The 19111-nt window shown below is 42.3% G+C and overlaps 1 protein-coding gene across 3 annotated transcripts; it reads left to right on the plus strand.

The window, feature by feature from the left end:
- Positions 1–902: 902 nt before the first annotated feature.
- On the plus strand, positions 903–14572 carry MOB3A (MOB kinase activator 3A). 3 transcript variants are annotated; one of them, XM_060783996.2, is made up of 5 exons: positions 904–994; positions 1851–1893; positions 11889–12377; positions 14084–14286; positions 14439–14572. In XM_060783996.2, exons 3-5 carry the CDS (start codon positions 11963–11965, stop codon positions 14466–14468), a joined length of 648 nt encoding a protein of 215 aa, XP_060639979.1. In that variant the 5' UTR covers positions 904–994; positions 1851–1893; positions 11889–11962; the 3' UTR covers positions 14469–14572. The 3 variants fall into 3 exon arrangements, with proteins under 3 accessions (XP_060639980.1, XP_060639979.1, XP_067329516.1); XM_060783997.2 differs by lacking the exon at positions 1851–1893 and having other exon boundaries at positions 903–994; XM_067473415.1 differs by lacking the exons at positions 904–994; positions 1851–1893 and adding an exon at positions 5432–5493.
- Positions 14573–19111: the final 4539 nt, after the last annotated feature.

The following is a 19111-nucleotide window of genomic DNA, read 5'->3' on the forward strand; positions in this document are numbered from 1 at the left end:
GGAGTTCACAATGCTCTTTGATTATAGGTGAACTATACATCCCAGTAACTACAACTCGCATATGTCAAGGTCTATTTTCCCCCAAGAGCACCTCAAGAGCGCCCCTGGGAAAATCAACTATACTGCAAATGCTTACTTCGCGTAATGGGTTGAGCCGCCCCTGCCGACCACCATCTCCCAAAGCAGTTGGTCTACTCCGAATTCAAGAACGGAAAACAGAATGTTGGTGGGCAGGAAAAGAGATTTAAAGATGGGCTCAAAGCCAACCTTAGAAACACTGCCATAGACACTGAGAACTGGGAAGTCCTGGCCCTCTAGCACTCTTGCTGGAGGTCGGCTGTGACCAGCAGTGCTGTAGAATTTGAAGAGGCACGTATGGAGGGCGAAAGAGAGAAATGTGCCAAGAGGAAGGTGCATCAAGCCAACCCCGACCGGGACCGCCTTCCACCTGGAAACCGATGCCCTCACTGTGGGAGAAGATACAGATCAAGAATAGGGCTCCACAGTCACCTACAGACCCGCCGCCAGGACACCAACCTTGGAGGACCATAATCCTCGGACTACAAGGGATCGCCTAAGTAAGTAACAATGGAGGACCTTCTTGCAACCACACCAGAGGCACTCCAAATGGCCTAATACTGGTCAAAGGACATTGAGTATAATGCCAAGTTTTAACCTTGTGTTTTTAAATACATCACAACTGTACCCTCAATTCACTTCTGACACAATAAATAATATCCTACAGCCCTATTTCTCTCCATGGACCTGATAATGTCTATGAGACTCGATGGCCATCTGTCAGGAGGGATCAGATGGTGCCTTCCTTTTTTGGCAGAAGCAGGAGGTCCCTTCCTTAAAAGGAGGCTCCAGCTGCATTTGATGAGGCGGATTTCCTTAAAAGACTAGGTTTCTTTTTTTGTTTGTGCATTTTCTCTGCTTCCTCTTTGAGAGAGACACTTGCAAAGCTGATGCCTCCATTGAGATGAAATGAAAGGTGGGAGATATTGATTTATTGATTGATCAACTTATTTTTTTTAATTGGATGAATGGCATTTGGGATGGAAGGGGCAGAGAGGGAGGCAGACTTGAACATTAATATTACATTGATATTTTAATATAATATAGAATATTAATATAATATAGAAATCCTCCAGTCGACAAGGTCCATGTAAAATATTTTATTTAATAAATTCTAACTAAATATATTAAATAATTATATTTAATATATATTTTAAATAACTATTTGTGTATTTTAAATACTTACTTAAAATGCATACTGTGTATATATATAAAATGTATATTAAAATAATAATAATTAAAATTAATAATAATATTAAATTATTAATATTATTATATATTTTAGGATAATTACTTTAATATAATTTATAAAAATAATTATTTCAATATATAAAAATAATTATTTTAGTATATAAAATCAATATTTTAATATATATTTTTAAAAGTTATTTTAAATATACTTTTGAAATAAGTATTCAAAAATCCCAAAAATAATTCTTTAAATTATATATACTTCAGATAATTATTTAAAAATATAAGAAATTAGTCAAAATACATATTTACAATATGTATATATAATACTTATTTAAATGTACTTATAATAAAAGTTTTGATATATATATATATATATATATATATATGCATGCTTAAGATATACATTTTAAATGAGTATGTGAAAACACCCCAAATAAATACTTAAATGTTATATTTGAAAGAAGTAATTTAAACTATTCAAAATATTCAAAACATATATATATTTAAAATATGTTTTTTAAAGTTGCTCTTTCTTTTTTTCTTTCTTTCTGTGTGTGTCATTTCCTCCCTTTAACCAGAAATGTCTTCATCGGATGTGGTTTTCCACTGAGTCGCTTCTTAGTAAGTGCAAAACATTGTTGCTCTTGCCTTGATGACTAAATTAGACAAGTAACTCCAACTGAATCGAGCCAGGCATTTAAAGTGGTACCAAACTGCATTAATCTATCTGTTTATTCACAGACTAGCTTGGGTAACTGGTATTGCCCGGGTTATTTGAAAAAGTCATTTTTAAAATTGTACAAAATGCATAAGGTTGTGGGTGAGCTACAACTCACATCATGCCAGGTTAACCCCGAGAAACTCCATCAGTACTTAAAGTTTGTTATGTTGGGCAAGTTTGCTCTAGATGCATCATGGGTGGGGTTCGGTGTGCTCTCATGTTGTAGGGTAAACTATAACTCCCACTATGGCGAGTCAGTCCCCTCAAACCCTTCCAGAAGCTTGAGTTGGTCATGTGGATTCTGTGTGCCAAGTTTAGTCCAGGTCCATCATCGGTGGAGGTCATCGTTTCTCTGGTTGTGGGTGAACTACAAATCCCAGAAAGGAAGGTCAGTTCCCCCCAAACCCTTCCAGTAATCAATTTTCAACATACCAGGTATGTGTGTCCCAAGTTTGTTCAAGATCCTGTGTTTGAGTTCACAATGCTCTCTGAACTGCAACTCCCCGAAATCAAGGTGAATTTTCCCCAAAGACCTCCAGTATTTTTTGCTGGTCATGGGGACTCTGTGTGCCAAGTTTGGTCCAATTCCATCTTTGGTGGAGTTCAGAGTGCTCATTGATTGCAGGTGAACTATACTTCCCAGGACCTACAACTCCAAAATGTCCAGGCTAATTCCTCACAAAACCCAACAGTATTCAAATGTGAGCATATCAGGTATGCATGCCAAGTTTGGTTCAGATCCATCATTGTTTGGGTTCATAATATGCTCTGGCTGTAGTGATGCTCTTAGATTGCAGGTGAACTATACATTTATTATTATTCGGGCGACCCAGGGCGGTTTACAATGGCAATAATTCTATGCCCCAAAACACCATAAAACATTTAAAAACATTAACACATAATACAAAACCATAAGAAGAATATTTAAACATATATCATTTGATCATAGATCATATTTCATAGTTCTATTTAACCATTATTTGTTAATAGAGCATTCTGTTAATGTTACTATTAATATTATTAATATTTGTATCCTAAACGTGGCATGTACATGCCGGCTTAGAGGAAAGGTCTGCAGAACTGACTCACCTGAAAAACAACAATGTCATTGGCAGAAAGGTTGAAAGCGAAGGCTGAAGTTGTTATGAGCTTTGAGAACATGTAAGAACAGACCGCTAACATTCAAGGGCACTGTAGATGGAACAGGGCTTATGGAAAAAGAAGAAATTAAATTGCTTTCTCTAATCCAGATGGGGCCAGGGGTTCTAATTTTAAAATCAATTTACTTTCCTTTTTTCATTGGAATTTTCTCATTATTAGGATTTTGCTTTTGGAGTGGTCAGAACCTAATATCTAATAAGAGCCTACAACTCCTATAAATCATGGTGAATTCTCCCCAAACCTCTCTAGTATGTTCAGGTGCTGATCAATTCCTCTGTTTGCTGTGTGCCATAGGAAAGGGTTAAGGGAGAGGCAGTGTGTGGGGTCATGCAAATTCCACACCAATGGAGAGAGTCAGAAACACTGGGATGTCTGTAGTGGAGGAAACACATAAAATCTAGGAGGAAGTTGTCCCCGTATGAAAGCCTTCACTTGGGTGATGGGCAGCATGGCGTTTGTGGAGGACATCCGCAGGGCTCTTGTATATGTTTATGGTGCTTGTTATAACTTGCAATGTCATTGGAGGGAGGGCCATGAGTGTCTTCTGAGTAGTGGGAGCTATAGCTATTTGATGATCCAACCTCATTTCCCCCCTCGGAAACTGACGTAGACTCCGTCTACTTAAAGTTTCCACCAGAACATTGTACCCAGCCAGTGGCATCAGGGGCATCTGCTGAGATGGATTTGAACGTGTCCCTTTCTGACAAATTTTGAACAGAGTGGGAATGTGTGACCAGCAGCAGCTCAAAAGGAGAAAGGATGATCCCCAGAAAGATCAGAAAGCCTTTCTTTGGCCAATCTAAGGAAGGAAGCCAATCTGTCAAAAAGCTAAGATCAAAGCCAGAGGTTTCCTGAATTCCTGCTGCTAAGTTTTTCATGCCCTCTATGGCTTTGTGGACTACAGGGGTCTGGTCAGTTAGGTTGAAACAGCACATGTGGCACACACTCTCACAGCCATAATGATTCTTCAACAGCAAGAAATCAATGGCAGCACGATTATCTAAGACAGCATCTCTCAGCTCATGCATTTCAGTAGCCACTGAGCCTAAGGTTTGTGAGGTGAAATTGATGTTCTTGACCAGAGTACAGGCCAGATGTTTAATGGCCCTGTAATTCATGCCAGCTGCCACAAATTGAGGAATGCTCCTTAGGACCACAGAGGGATCACAATTTGGGTCCATGGATTGAATGGACCTTGCCCCATGACCCAAGGAGTGTGCCAGCTCCAGATCATTTTTGGAGGGCAAGAAAAGTGACACCCTTCCCAGAGCACAATTCCCCAAGGATGAATTGGCTGGTAGATAACTATAGGCTGTCTGCCCACACAGGAAAAACCATCCTGTGGGCAGAACCAAATGGGCATTCATATAGGGCAGCATTTCTACAGAAGTGCAATTTAGTGAATTGTCCCTGGGTAATTTTTGGCACTTTCCCACACAAGTAAGAATTTGAAAACAGTGGGGTGTATGGGGGCTGTGGGCCAATCTGATAGCCACCATGCCAGGCTCCTTCTCTCTAGTAACCCTTCCCCAAACTGAGAGGTCTCTGTAAGACATGGGCTTAGAGGGAATGGCCTGAAAAATAGTATAATTTCTAAAAACTTTCAGAGATTCTGGAACCCCAATTAAACATGTGGAAAACAGATCTGTGGCAGTGATCCCGCTTGATAAACAGAAATCAGAAACATTTAGAACATCTAGAGGCCAACTGTTGCCAAAAGTTAGTTTTTGTTGAGAGCCACTCATACAGCACAGGGCTCCCCCTGTATGCTGGCTCAGCAACATTAGGCAGGAAAAGGCAAGGAAAAACATATTAAATAGCGTGGTGCTGAGGACAGCTCCGCTCAGGGAATAATAAATGAATAAATTGACTCACGGTCTCAAAATGGTGCTGAAAAGAACAGCTCCGCTGGGGCACGCTCCTGTTGAATGAGGCTCAGTAGAAAGCGAAAGCAGAAAGTTTCTCAGAGCGGGCCGGCTTGATCAGCTGTTGCAAACTTTTGACAGCTGTCAAAGGAGCTGTCAAAAACCCAGAAGTGATGGAAAAATGGTTTCCCGTGGTGCGAGGAAGCTGAAATTAGGTAGGAAGGTTGGAAGTGGGTCTCCTGCCGTGTGCACGCGTCTCTTCTTCCTGGGGGCCTCAGAAGGTGGTGGGTCAGACTGGTCCGTGGGAGGGGGTTCCTGCTGTGGCACTTTCTGGAACAGCAGCCGCAGGTCCTCTCCCGGCTCAACAGTCCACTGATCCTCGCCCTCTTCTTCCTCAGCTGGCTCAGGCTCTGGGGCTCACTTCAACCTGGAATGATGGACCCAAGCTCAGATGCCAGATACCTTTGCTGCTGTGTAAGTGGTTAGCATAGTGGTTCTCAACCTTTCTAATGCGGTGACCCCCAAATAAAGTTCCTTGTGTTGTGGTGACCCCCAACCATATTTTCGTTGCTACTTCATAAATAATTTTGCTACTCTTATGAATTCTAATGCAAATATCTAATATGCAGGATGTATTTTCATTGTTACAAATTGAACATAATTAAAGCATAGTGACTAATCACAAAAACAATGACGGGATTTGCAGTACCTTCAACCAATTCAGCTCTGACTTCCACAGACCACTGAGATCCCCCACGAATTACAGACCTGGGCCAAACTTGGCACATAGAACTCCCATGACCAACAGAAAATACTGGAGGAGTTTGGGAGGAATTGACAGTAATTTATGGGAGATGTAGTTCACCTACATCCGGAAAGCACTGAGAACCCAAATGACTATGGATCTGGACCAAACTTGGCATGAATACTCAATATGCCCAAATTTGAACAATGGTGGAGTTTGGGGGAAATGGATCTTGATATTTGGGAGTTGCAGTTGCTGGGATTTATAATTCCTCTACCATCAGAGAACATTCTGAACTCCAACAAAAATGGAATTGAAGATGCTTGGCATACAGAACTCCCATAACCAACAGAAATTACTGGAGTTGCAGTACCTCCCACAATCAATCAGCATTCTGAACCCCACAAATATAGAATTTAACCCACCCAGCTTGCAATGCATAACTCCCATGACCAACAGACAACACAGAGGTTTGGGGGAAATACATTCAGACATGTGGGAGTTGCAGTACTTCCTGCAATTAATGAGCATTCTGAACCCCACAAATACAGAATTTAACTGAACTTGGCAAACAGAGCCCCCATCAGAAGGAGGCAAGGGACGGGCGGATGGTTTCGCGCGCGGGAGTGCCAGTGGCTCAGAGGGTCGGCTGCCATTTTGGAGGGGGTGTGGCCAGCCAGTGCGGCTTCACGACCCACAGAAAATGGCCGAATGACCCCCTGAGGGGTCACAACCCCCAAATTGAGAACCACTGGGTTAGGAGGATCTGATGAGGCCCGACCCACTTTTCTGAGAGAGGCTCTGGCCGTCACGTCCACACGAAGACCCAATCACTGATGGAAAAGTCATGGACAGGAGCATCCATAGGGATAGGAAGATGGGATAGCAGATACCTGTTCAAAGAGGAGAGAGTAGAAATAAGAGAAGATAGCCTATCTCTAATGCTATCGGACCCAATCACATGTAGATGTTCAGCCTTCAGAGGAACCTGTGAAGAAGGGAAAGGTCTACCATAGAGAATCTCAAAGGGGTTCAGCTTCAACCCACCCCTAGGGGCAGCCCTAACCCTAGTGAGAGCGAGTGGGAGGGCATCAGGCCAAGGCAAGTTTGCCTGCTGACAAATCTTAGCCAACTGTCTCTTGATGGTTTGGTTCATTCTATCGACCTTCCCACTCGCCTCTGGGTGCCAGCTGGTGTGTAAGTCCCATTTGATCTGTAGAGCCTGGGAGACCTGCTGAGTTGTCTTGGAGATGAAAGAAGGTCCGTTGTCTGAAGAACTGCAGACTGGCAATCCAAACCAAGGGATGATGTGATTGAGGAGGGCATGGCTGACTTCCTTGGCCATGGAAGTATGACAGGCAAAGGCTTCCGGCCACCCACTGTAACAGTCCACAAATACCAGCAGGTACTTGTACCTCTTACTGGAGAGTAGCTCAGCAAAGTCCACCTGCCACACCTGCCCTGGTTGAAGTCCTGCCTTAAGATGCCCAGCCTCTGGCCTCTTCTGGATCTTGGGATTGTTCTTTAAACACAGGAGGCATCGTCTACAGGCCCTGATGAATTGTTGGGCCATGCGAGGACCAATGAAGAAAGTCTTGAGGTGCTCCAGCATGGCATCATTACCCCAATGGGTGATCTTGTGGAGGCGGAGGGCCACTTCACACGTAAGGGGGTCTGTCAGCAGCAGCTGGCCTTGGCCATCTTTAATAATAATAATAATAATAATAATAATAATAATAATAAACTTTATTTGTACCCCGCTCTATCTCCCCGATGGGGACTCGGTGCGGCTTACATGAGGCCAAGCCCAAAACAACAATTACATGAAATAAAACAAAACCGAAAACACAAGTAATAAACAATAATAATGCAATTACATAAAACAAAAGACAACATAGCAATATAAAATTACAATAAACACAATAAACACAATCACGGTAACATGGGCGAGCTACATGTAATGGATAAAAGAAAATTGGGTAGAAACAGATTAAAAACTCAGGCGAGATAAACACGAGATAAACAAAGACAGATTATTTGCGGAGGAGAGCTCGTTTTAGTGGAGGTCATGGAGCAAAACTTTCCTATGGGGGGAATGCACTCCAATAACAAAAGCCATTAAACTAAACACTAGTATGAGGATGTAGATCTACTCATCAAATGTGCAGCGGAAGAGCCAGGTTTTGAAGTTCTTTTTAAAGGTTTCTAGGGTAGGGGCTTTCATAATCTCTCCAGGGAGTGAGTTCCATAGTCGGGGAGCCACAGAGGAAAAGGCTGTCTCCCTTGTACTCACCAAGTGAGTCTGGGAGACTGGTGGGGGCAAAAGAAGGGCCTCCCCAGAAGAATGGAGGGCCCGAGATGGTTCATGGAGAGAGATATGGTCACGAAGGTAGGTGGTCCCAAATCGTTTAGGGCTTTATAGGTGAAAACCTGCACCTTGAATTGGGACCGGAAAATAAATGGCAGCCAGTGGAGCTCCTTAAACAGGGAGGTTGACTGCTCCCTGTAAGTTGCCCCAGTTATTAGTCTGGCTGCTGAACGTTGGACAAATTGTAATTTCCGGGCCATCTTCAAGGGTAGCCCCATGTAGAGAGCACTACAGTAATCCAATCTAGAGGTAACTAAGGCATGGACCACAGTGGTCAAGTCAGCCTTCACGAGGTAAGGTCGCAGTTGGCGCACAAGTTTTAACTGTGCGAAGGCCCTCCTGGCCACCGCCGACACCTACGCAGCAAGTGTCAGCGCTGAGTCTAGGAGGACCCCCAAGCTGCGGACCTGTGATTTCAGGGGGAGTGCAACCCCATCCAGCACAAGTTGCCACCCAATACCCCGGTCAGCCGAACGACTGACCTGGAGGACCTCTGTCTTGTCAGGATTGATCCTCAGCTTATTCTTCCTCATCCAGGTCGCCACAGCAGCCAGGCACTGGTCCAGTATCCTCAGGGCTTCCTTGGAGTCAGATGGAAAAGAGTAGTGGAGTTGGGTGTCATCTGCATAGAGATGGCACCGTACTCCAAAACTCCGGATGACCTCTCCCAGGGGTTTCATGTAGATGTTAAATAGCATGGGGGACAGAACAGAACCTTGCGGGACCCCATAGGTCAATGGCCAGGGGTCCGAGCAGGAGTCCCCCAGCTTCACCCTCTGGGAACGGCCCTCCAGGAAGGACTGGAGCCACAGTAAAACCGTGCCCCCGAGTCCCATCCCAGCAAGCCCCCCAGAAGGATACCATGGTCGATGGTATCGAAAGCCGCTGAGATATCCAAGAGAACCAGCAGGGGGGTCACACTCCCCCTCTCAAGCTCTCTTCGGAGGTCATCCAACAAGGCGACCCTTGCGGGCCTCTAGAGGAATCCTGTACTGGGGGATCCTAGGGGGTGTGACATTTGGCTTGAGAGTGATGGTGACTGGGGCGACATTCTTGGCCCTCCCTGGGACCCCATCTTCCCAAACTTGGGGGTCCACTTGCTGCAGGATGGTCAAGGGAACCAAGTCAACCTCTGGGCTAGGCTGATGGAGCAAGAACGTTTGTGCCCTCCACCCTTCCTCCTCTGGGACAGCCAAGATGATCTTCTCTGGCCCAAAGGCAACCTGGGCCCGGATCTTACATAGAATGTCTCAGCCCAAGAGGGAAACAGGACATTCAGGCATGTAGAGGAACTCCTGAGACAAAATCTTCCCTCCCACCTCACACTACATGGGCTTGAGAAAAGACCTACTTGCCTCTTTCCCTGAGACCCCAACTACCTGAGTCTTCCTGCTCCCCAGCTCAGTTCCCCTGAACCCCTCTGTGACCACTGAGTGGGTAGCTCCAAAGTCCAAGAGAAAGTCTACAGTCTTTCTCCCAATCTTAAGTGGCACAATGGGGTCACTGGGGGCCAAGACAATCTGCTTTCTTAGTCACATGACCCTCCCCTGCGCCCCCCTCCTGCTGAGCTCAGGGCACTCCCGCCTGAAATGCCCCTTGGCATCACACTGGAAACACCGAGCCTCCTTCTGCCCTCCCGACCCCCCCTTGGCCCCGGTCCCTCCAAGCTGGCCTGTTTTGATTAGGGTCAATCAGATCCCTCTCTGCCAAGGCAGCAATCATGCTGGTGGTCTGGACCTCTGCCTGGACCTTGCAATCGTCCTCTTTCTTCTGGGCAGCTGTGTCCTCCCTGTTGTGGAAGACTTTAAAGGCAATGTTGATCAACTGGGAGATGGGCATCCCATCCCTGCCTCCAGCTTCTGTAGCTTGAGCCGGATGTACCTATATGACCTTCCAATGAACAAAGAGTTCAATGTTTGCTGGAATTGGGGGTCAGTGGGGTCAATGTTGGTCCACTGCTTAGCTGTATGACAAAGCCTGTCATAGAAATCAGAGGGGCTCTCAGTGGGCTCTTGGCGCAGGTCATAGAACTTGGAGAGGTTCAAGGCACAGGGATAGACAAAGGGCAGAGCAACCAAGATGGCACAATGGAAACCCTTCAATGCCAACCGACCAGCATCAGTGTTGTAATCCCCGTCAGGATCATCTTTGGTGGGAAAAACCAACTCACTATCCCTCCCATCATCCACATCTGCCTTCATGACCTCTGCCTGAGCTACTGCCAGGAGGTGGTGCTTCTCTGCTTGGGTGAGAAGAGAAGCCAGCAAGGTCATCACATCCCCCAAGTTGGGCGATGTGTAAGGAAGATGGTTCTAAAGAGTTCTACCATAGCTGATGGGTCCTGGGACAGTGGAGCCATGTTCCTTTTCCAATTCAGGAGGTCTGAGGTGGTGAAAGGAACATGGATGAGGACTGAGTTCACAATGCTCTCTGAACTACAACTACCTGAAATCAAGGTGAATTTTACCCAAAGACCTCCAGTATTTTTTGCTGGTCATGGGGGCTCTGTGTGCCAAGTCTGGTCCAATTCTATCTTTGGTGGAGTTCAGAGTGCTCATTGATTGCAGGTGAACTATACATCCCAGTACCTACAACTCCAAAATGTCCAGGCTAATCAGGTATGCATGCCAAGTTTGGTTCAGATCCATCATTGTTTGGGTTCATAATATGCTCTGGCTGTAGTGGTGCTCTTAGATTGCAGGTGAACTATACATTTATTATTATTTATTATTTATTTATTTACTGTATTTGTATACCGCCCTTCTCAGCCTCCAGGCGACCCAGGGCGGTTTACAATGGCAACAATTCTATGCCCAAAAACACCATAAAACATCTAAAAACATTAACACATAATATAAAAGCATAACAAGAATATTTAAACATAGATCATTTGATCATAGATCATATTTCATAGTTCTATTTAACCATTATTTGTTAATAGAGCATTCTGTTAATGTTACTATTAATATTATTAATATTTGTATCCTAAACGTGGCATGTACATGCCGGCTTAGAGGAAAGGTCTGCAGAACTGACTCACCTGAAAAACAACAATGTAATTGGCAGAAAGGTTGAAAGCGAAGGTTGAAGTTGTTATGAGCTTTGAGAACATGTAAGAACAGACCGCTAACATTCAAGGGCACTGTAGATGGAACAGGGCTTATGGAAAAAGAAGAAATTAAATTGCTTTCTCTAATCCAGATGGGGCCAGGGGTTCTAATTTTAAAATCAATTTACTTTCCTTTTTTCAGTGGAATTTTCTCATTATTAGGATTTTGCTTTTGGAGTGGTCAGAACCTAATATCTAATAAGAACCTACAACTCCTATAAATCATGGTGAATTCTCCTCAAACTTCTCTAGTATATTCAGGTGCTGATCAATTCCTCTGTTTGCTGTGTGCCATAGGAAAGGGTTAAGGGAGAGGCAGTGTGTGGGGTCATGCAAATTCCACAGTAATGGAGAGAGTCAGAAACACTGGGATGTCTGTGGTGGAGGAAACACATAAAATCTAGGAGGAAGTTGTCCCCGTATGAAAGCCTTCACTTGGGTGGTGGGCAGCATGGTGTTTGTGGAGGACATCCGCAGGGCTCTTGTATATGTTTATGACGCTTGTTATAACTTGCAATGTCATTGGAGGGAGGGCCATGGGTGTCTTCTGAGTAGTGGGAGCTATAGCTATTTGTGGAAGTGGGAGCCTGTGTAAGTGGGCACCCCAGTCACACACATACACAATTTCACTTTTATTATATGTATAGATTGGAACGATCTGTGAGGCCGACTGAAGCGTTTGGCTCCTTCCTGGCTAGATCAGCAGCTTCTGCAGCCTCCAATGTCCAACCCCTTGAAGCAGGTTTTCAGCAAGGACCGGACCTTCCGGCCCAAGAAGAAATTTGAACCCGGGACGCTGCGTTTCGAACTGCACAAGAAGGCTCAGGCCTCGCTCAATGCTGGCCTGGACCTGAAGTTGGCAGTCCAGCTGCCACCGGGCGAAGAGTTGAATGACTGGGTGGCCGTCCATGTGGTGGACTTCTTCAACCGGGTCAACCTCATCTATGGGACAGTCAGCGACCACTGCACGGAGCAGTCCTGCCCCATCATGTCCGGTGGCCCAAAGTACGAGTACCGGTGGCAGGACGAGAAGCACCGCAAGCCCATTGCCCTCTCGGCCCCCAAGTATGTGGGCCTCCTGATGGACTGGATCGAGGTCCAGATCAACAACGAGGAGCTCTTCCCAACAAATGTTGGTGAGGAGGGCCTTCAGCGGGGCCACTTTGGGAGATCATAGAAGCACACGATAAATGGTTACAGGGATGGATGGATGGATGGATGGATGCATGGTCAGATGGCTAGACTGAAGGATGTAGATGGTTAGATGAATAGATTGATAGTTGGTTAGATGGATGGATTGATGGATATAGATAGTCATATAAATGGATGGATAGTTGAATGCATAGATGGTTGGATAGATAGATGGTTAGATGGCTAGATAGATGGATGTAGATGGTTAGATGAATGAATGAATCGAGACAGGTTGATGGATGGATGGATCAATGGATGGATGTTTAGAAGATGGATTGATGCATATATGGTTATGTGAACATATGGATGGTTAGAAGATTATATGGATGGATGTATAGATGGTTAGATGGATGGATAGTTGGATGGATGTATAGCTGGGTAGATGGATGGATGGTTAGATGTATAGATGCTAGATGGCTAAATGGATGGCTGTATACAGTTAGATGAATGGATGGATAGATAATTAGATGGTTAGATGGATGGATGGATGAATAGATGGATGGATCAATGGATGGGTGGTTAGAAGATGGATGGATGCATGCATAGATTGTTATATGAATGGATGGATAGTTGGATGGATGGTTAGATGATTATATGGATGGACGGATGAATGAATGTATAGATGGTTAATGTATTGTCGAAAGCTTTCAAGGCTGGATTCACTAGGTTCTTGTGGGTTTTTTCGGGCTATAGGGCCATGTTCTAGAGGCATTTCTCCTCTAGAAATGCCTCTAGAACATGGCCCTATAGCCCGTAAAAACCAACAAGAACCTATAGATGGTTAGTTTGATGGATATTTGAATGGATGCATAGATGGTTAGATGGATGGATGGATAGATAGATGGTTAGATGGCTAGATGCTTGTATGCAGATGGTTAAATGAATGGTTGGATAGATAATTTAGATCGATGGATCAATGGATGGGTGGTTAGCAGATGGATGGATGCAACTATGGTTATATGAATGGATGGATGGTTAGATGATTATATGGATGGATGAATGTATAGATGGTTAGATGGATGAATAGATGGATGGATACCTGTATGTATAAATGGTTAGAAGGATGGATGGTTAGATGTATAGGTGCAAGATGTATAAATGGTTAGATGGGTAGATGTATGTGTGTAGATGGTTAGATGAATGGATAGATAGATAATTAGATGGTTAGATAGATGAATGGATGAATAGATGGGTGGGTGGTGTATAGATGGTTGGATGAATGGATGGTTAGGTGATTATATGGATGGTTGAATGTATAGATAGATGGTTAGGTGGATGGCTAGATGGATATAGGTGGTTAGATGAATTGATGGATTCATCACTAGATAGTTAGATGGGTAGATGGATGGATGAATAGATGGGTGGGTGGATAGTTGGTAGGAGAGATGGATAGTTAGATGGATAAATGGTTAGATGGCCATCCAGTCTCAGGTGGAGACTCCGTCATACATATTCCATGGTTCAGTGCTCTTCTTAGGTTCCTCCCAACGTTTGGTGGACTCTCTCCTCCTGCCATGGACCACTGTTACGAACATGTTGCCCCTTCCCAGCCCCTAGGAATCCATGAGCTGGGGTGCATCCACATTGTGGAAAGAACCCAGTGATTGTCACTGATGTGATTGTCACATCTTCGTGTCTCTTTCTCTCTCAGGGACACCGTTCCCCAAGAGCTTCCTCCCGGCAGCAAAGAAGATCCTCTCCCGCCTGTTCCGTGTCTTCGTCCACGTCTACATCCACCACTTCGAGCGCATTGCCCAGATGGGCTCCGAGGCCCACGTCAACACCTGCTACAAGCACTTCTTCCATTTCGTCAAGGAGTTCGGCCTCATCGACACCAAAGAGCTGGAGCCACTGGTGAGTCTCCTGGATGGTTTGGGAAATATCTCGAGGAGCTGGGCTTAGGGCCTTTCTTGCCATTTCCCCCTCAGGTTTTCTCTCTGTTTTGCTATTGACTTTCTTTCCATTTGGCCACTGCCAACGCCTTGCCTGTTTTTTCTTTTCAACAGAAGGAAATGACCTCACGGATGTGCCAGTGACATTGGAGACTTCCTGCCATATTATGAGCCAGACTTTGGAGTGGGGTGTCTGCCTCTCTTTCCTGTTCATCCCATAGTAAAATAATAAAAACAATATAGATATATATTTGTTTCTGTGCAAATGTATAATACCTGGTATCGACCACTAGAAGGCACTGTTTTCTAAACAATGAGTGTATAGTATACATTTAATACCTGAGTTCTACCACTAGAGAGCGGTGTTTTCTAACCATGGAATGCATCTGGAATATAGGATATATTTAGTACCTTGACTCAGCCACTAGAACAGTGGTTCTCAACCTGTGGGTCCCCAGATGTTTTGGCCTTCAACTCCCAGAAATCCTAACAGCTGGTAAACTGGCTGGGATTTCTGAGAGTTGTAGGCCAAAACACCCTGGGACCCACAGGTTGAGAAGCAATGCACTAGAGGGCACCGTTTTCTAACCATGGAATGCATCAGGAGATAGATCAGGCATAGGCAAACTTGAGCCATCCGAGTGTTTTGGACTTCAACTCCCACAATTCCTTTTTCAAAAATGATTTTTATTGAACATAAAGTTTCATTTGCATAAAAAAAGAAAACATTAGGGAATGGGGAGGGTGAAAGGAAAGTGTCGGGTAAAAGAGGGTAAAGGGGAGGGTGATTGACATACAAGGTAGAAGCAGGGGCACCTGGGAGGGAATAAAATGGGGAAAGGGGGAGGGGGAAGGGGGAGGGTTCCCTGATGAGGGTCTTATTGACTTCCAAATCTCCTTCACAGTTTAACGTAGAGTATCTTCCTTTGATGCTCTCTCTTCTCCTCTCTCCATATTCTTTTATATTCTCCTCTTATCCTCCCCCCCCCCTCTACTCTTCTATCTCAACTTTGTCTCTTAGATTCTCCTATGTAATCATCAAATAGTTTCCAGTCCGTTTTCTTTATGGGTCTTCCGTTTGATTCTTTTAGAGCAAAAGTCAATATATCCATATCTCTTACTTCTTTGATTTTGTTTAGCCACTCTTTTTTTGTTGCCAGGTCACTTTGTTTCCACTTCTTTGTGTGTACCATTCTTGCAGCTGTGGTAAGATAGGTAAATAGAATATCCTTATTTTGATCACGTATTAAATCCTGGTCTATTAGTCCCAATAGGAAGTACTCTGGTTTCATCTGCACTTTCGTTTTAAGTATTTTTTGTCACATGATTCTTGTATAATTTTCCAATATGGTTTAACTTTAGGGCAAGTCCACCATGCATGGTAAAATGTGCCCACTTGTGATTCACATTTCCAACATTTATTTTGGACATTTTTGTACATTAGATCCAATTTTTGTGGTGTTACGTACCACTTATAAAACGTCTTGAACCAGTTTTCTTTCAGATCCGTCGAATAAGTATAATTTATTTTTCCCCATATTTGTTCCCATTCATTAAATTTTATTGATCTTCCTATATTAGTAGCCCATTTTATCATACATTCTTTTACATTTTCTGTCTCTGTGGCCCAGTCTAATAATTTGTTGTAGATCTTGGAAATTAATCTATTGTCTTTCAGTAAGATTTGTTCCCAAAATTCATCTTTTCCCATGAAATCTAATTCTTTGTACTTATTGAAATATTATTTTAATTTTAGATGTTGGAACCATGATACTGAATTATATTGTTTGGCTATCTCATCTTTTGTTTTTAATTGTAATATATTGTCTTTTCTAATTAAAATTTCTTTATATGTGGGCCATCTTGACCATCCCAATAGCCTTATTTGTCCCGCTTCCAGTGGAGAGATCCACAATGGAGTTCTGGGGTATAATCTAGATTTATATTTATTTCAAATTTTCAATAGGGCCGATCTAACGTAATGGTTATTATTATTTTTTCCTTTTTAGTCTGGTTGTACCATAAGTACGAATGCCATCCAACTCTTAGATCGAAACCTTCTAGTGCAAGTAGCCTTTCATTCTTTCGAAGAATCCAATCTTTTAGCCAGACTAGGCCGCTTGCCCCATAATAAAGCTTTAGGTCTGGTAAACCAAATCCTCCTTTTGTTTTCAAATCTGTTGGGTGTCTGTATTTTATTCTTGCTTTTTTTCCTTTCCAGATAAATTTTGATATCTCTTTTTTTCCAATCTTTAAATAATTTATCATTCCTTCCTAATTATTAGTAGGTTTTGAAAAAGATGCAGTAATTTTGGCAGAACATTCATTTTAATCGTGGCTATTTTTCCCATAATTGATAGATTTAGATTTGTCCAATTTTTAAGATCTTTTTTGATCTCACACCATTTTGTTTCTTCTTTTAATTTTTCTTGATTGATCTTAGACATATTCTTCGTTAGTATCATTGTCTTTTTTCTATTCAATTTAAAACCCGCAAGATTTCCATATCACTCTATTTTTTCTAACCATTTCGCAATGTTTTCTCTTGGTTCTTCGATTATACAAATCAAATAGTCTACGAATGCTCTATATTTATATGTTTGTTTTCCAATCTTTGGGGCAATTAAATTATCATCTTCCCTAATATTTTTTAGCAGAATTTCTAACACCATTATAAAAATAAGTGGTGATAATGGGCACCCTTGTCTGGTGCCCTTCTCTGTTGTGATTTCCTGAGATGGTATTCCCTTTATCCATAAAACTGCTTTTTGTTCGTTGTAAAATGCTTCTATTGCATTTGAGAAATTGTATCCAATGTCTAATTCTCTGAATATTGCCTTAAAAAAAATCCCAATTTAGATTATCAAAGACCTTTTCAGTGTTGATCGCCATCAGGGTCAGTTCTTTTTGGTGGTGTGTCTCATAAAATTAAATTATGTCAAGGATGTTTCCCGGGTTATCTCTCATATGTCTGCCAGGTAAGAATCCTGTTAAGTTTTTTAATTGCCCTGTAGTTTTCTTATTTTGTTATTTCTTTATTTAATGATTCTCTTTGTGAATCCCTTATTTTTTCAAGTTTTTGTTTTCCCAGGTAGGCTGATAATTCTTCCATCTTAATTTGATCTTTAACATACAGGTTTGCATAAAACTTATGGAATTATTTTATAATCTCATCTGTCGTTATCTCCTTATTTTCAGTTTTTAATCTGGTTTGCTTGTTTTTTCTTTCTTAATTTCCAGGAAAGCCACTTCCCCGGTTTGTTTGCATTTTGGAACTCTTTTTGTTTAATGAATTTTAATTGTTTCGCTGTCTGTTCAAGTTCTAATTGATGTTTTTGTTGTTTTGATTTTTCAAGAGACTTCTTTGTTTCTTTATCTTGTACATTTTATTTTAATTATTCTTCTTCTCTTTCTATTGCTTTATTTAATACTTGTAATTTCCATTTTCAAGTTTTATTTCTAATTGCTTTCTGTTGTATTAAATGGCCTCTCATTATGGCTTTGCAAGAGTCCCATAGAGTTTCTATTTTTATGTCGGAGGTGTAATTGAATTAAAAAAATTCTTTGACAAATTTAGTATTCTTTACTATGTCCTCCTCTGTTTTAAGAAGATCATCATCCAGCCTCCATCTTTTATATATTTGTTTTTGGTTAATTATAACTTCTAATGCACCGTGGTCTCACAGATCCCTAGGTAAAATTCTGATTTTTTATATTCTTGAGGTAAGTGTTTTTGAAGACCAGAACATATCTATTCTGGACCAACCTTGATATCTATCTGAGAAAAAGGTAACGTCTTTTTCTTTCTCATTGTGTGTATGCCACGCATCGTCAATATCAAAGTCCTTTTTTAGTTTCAAATTTTTTTTTGGTAATGTACTCATTTCTTCTTTTTTATTCTTTTTACTGACTTTAGTCTTATCCAATTTACTGTTGATAACTTCGTTGAAATCTCCCAATTATCATATTCCATGTCTTGAATTTTGCTTTCCAAATTTGTAACTGTAATGATGTGTACATTTTTTATTCCTACAGTTATGTATTGTTTTAGGTAAGGATTAGTAATGGTAAGTTGGTGGTATTGCCTTGTGTTGGGGAATGGTGACCGGCTTAGCTTGCTTTCAGTTGAGTCGCCATGGAGATGGGGGCGGAGCCAGCTGCCACTTGGCAGAGCAGCCATTTTTGAATAGTCAGTCTGTGGTTGGTGAACTACAGAGGTGGTTGATCCTGTGGTGTGTGGAAAACAAGCAGGAATCCTATAGTTAGAGAACTATAGGGGAAGACTGATTTCTCAATATTAAGAATCAGGGTTTGGCTGTGAGCCAATATAGTTAGATAAGTCAGGTGACTTATTTATTTTAAAAGAACCATCATAAAGCAAGAACAAGTGTTTGCCTGAACCAATCTGTAAAAGAAAGAAACATATCTTTAAAGAAACTGTTCGAAACCTGTTTAGAGGAAGGAAGAGCCCTTCCCAGTTATTGAAGAAACGTTATAAATATAACCTAAGAAGTTTTGTGCCTCTGAGAATTGAGTAACATTTAATCCATCACACTACTTCTACATTCTAATAAACTTGTTACTATTTTTTCTAAAGCCTTGCCTCTGACACAATTTCTTTCCAAGTCAAGTCGCCCTGTATATAAGAAAGTCTAAAGCAATATCTATTAGTCATAAGCTACGCTATCAAGCTAAATAAACCCTCATTAAGTGGGGGTACCGCTTACAAACGGTTTACACATTGGTGGCAGTAAAAATTACGCTTCCTCACAACGCTTCCTCACAGT

This window comes from Anolis sagrei, chromosome X, assembly GCF_037176765.1.
Source record: "Anolis sagrei isolate rAnoSag1 chromosome X, rAnoSag1.mat, whole genome shotgun sequence".
In the NCBI taxonomy this organism is placed as follows: Eukaryota; Metazoa; Chordata; class Lepidosauria; order Squamata; family Dactyloidae; genus Anolis; species Anolis sagrei.

Excerpts from the sequence above, each read along its gene's own strand:
- MOB3A (XM_060783997.2), top strand. The coding sequence starts at position 11,963 with ATGTCCAACCCCTTGAAGCAGGTTTTCAGCAAGGACCGGACCTTCCGG. Across the intron at positions 12,378-14,083 it reads GCTCTTCCCAACAAATGTTG|GGACACCGTTCCCCAAGAGC; the intron begins GTGAGGAGGGCC and ends TTTCTCTCTCAG. Across the intron at positions 14,287-14,438 it reads CCAAAGAGCTGGAGCCACTG|AAGGAAATGACCTCACGGAT; the intron begins GTGAGTCTCCTG and ends TCTTTTCAACAG.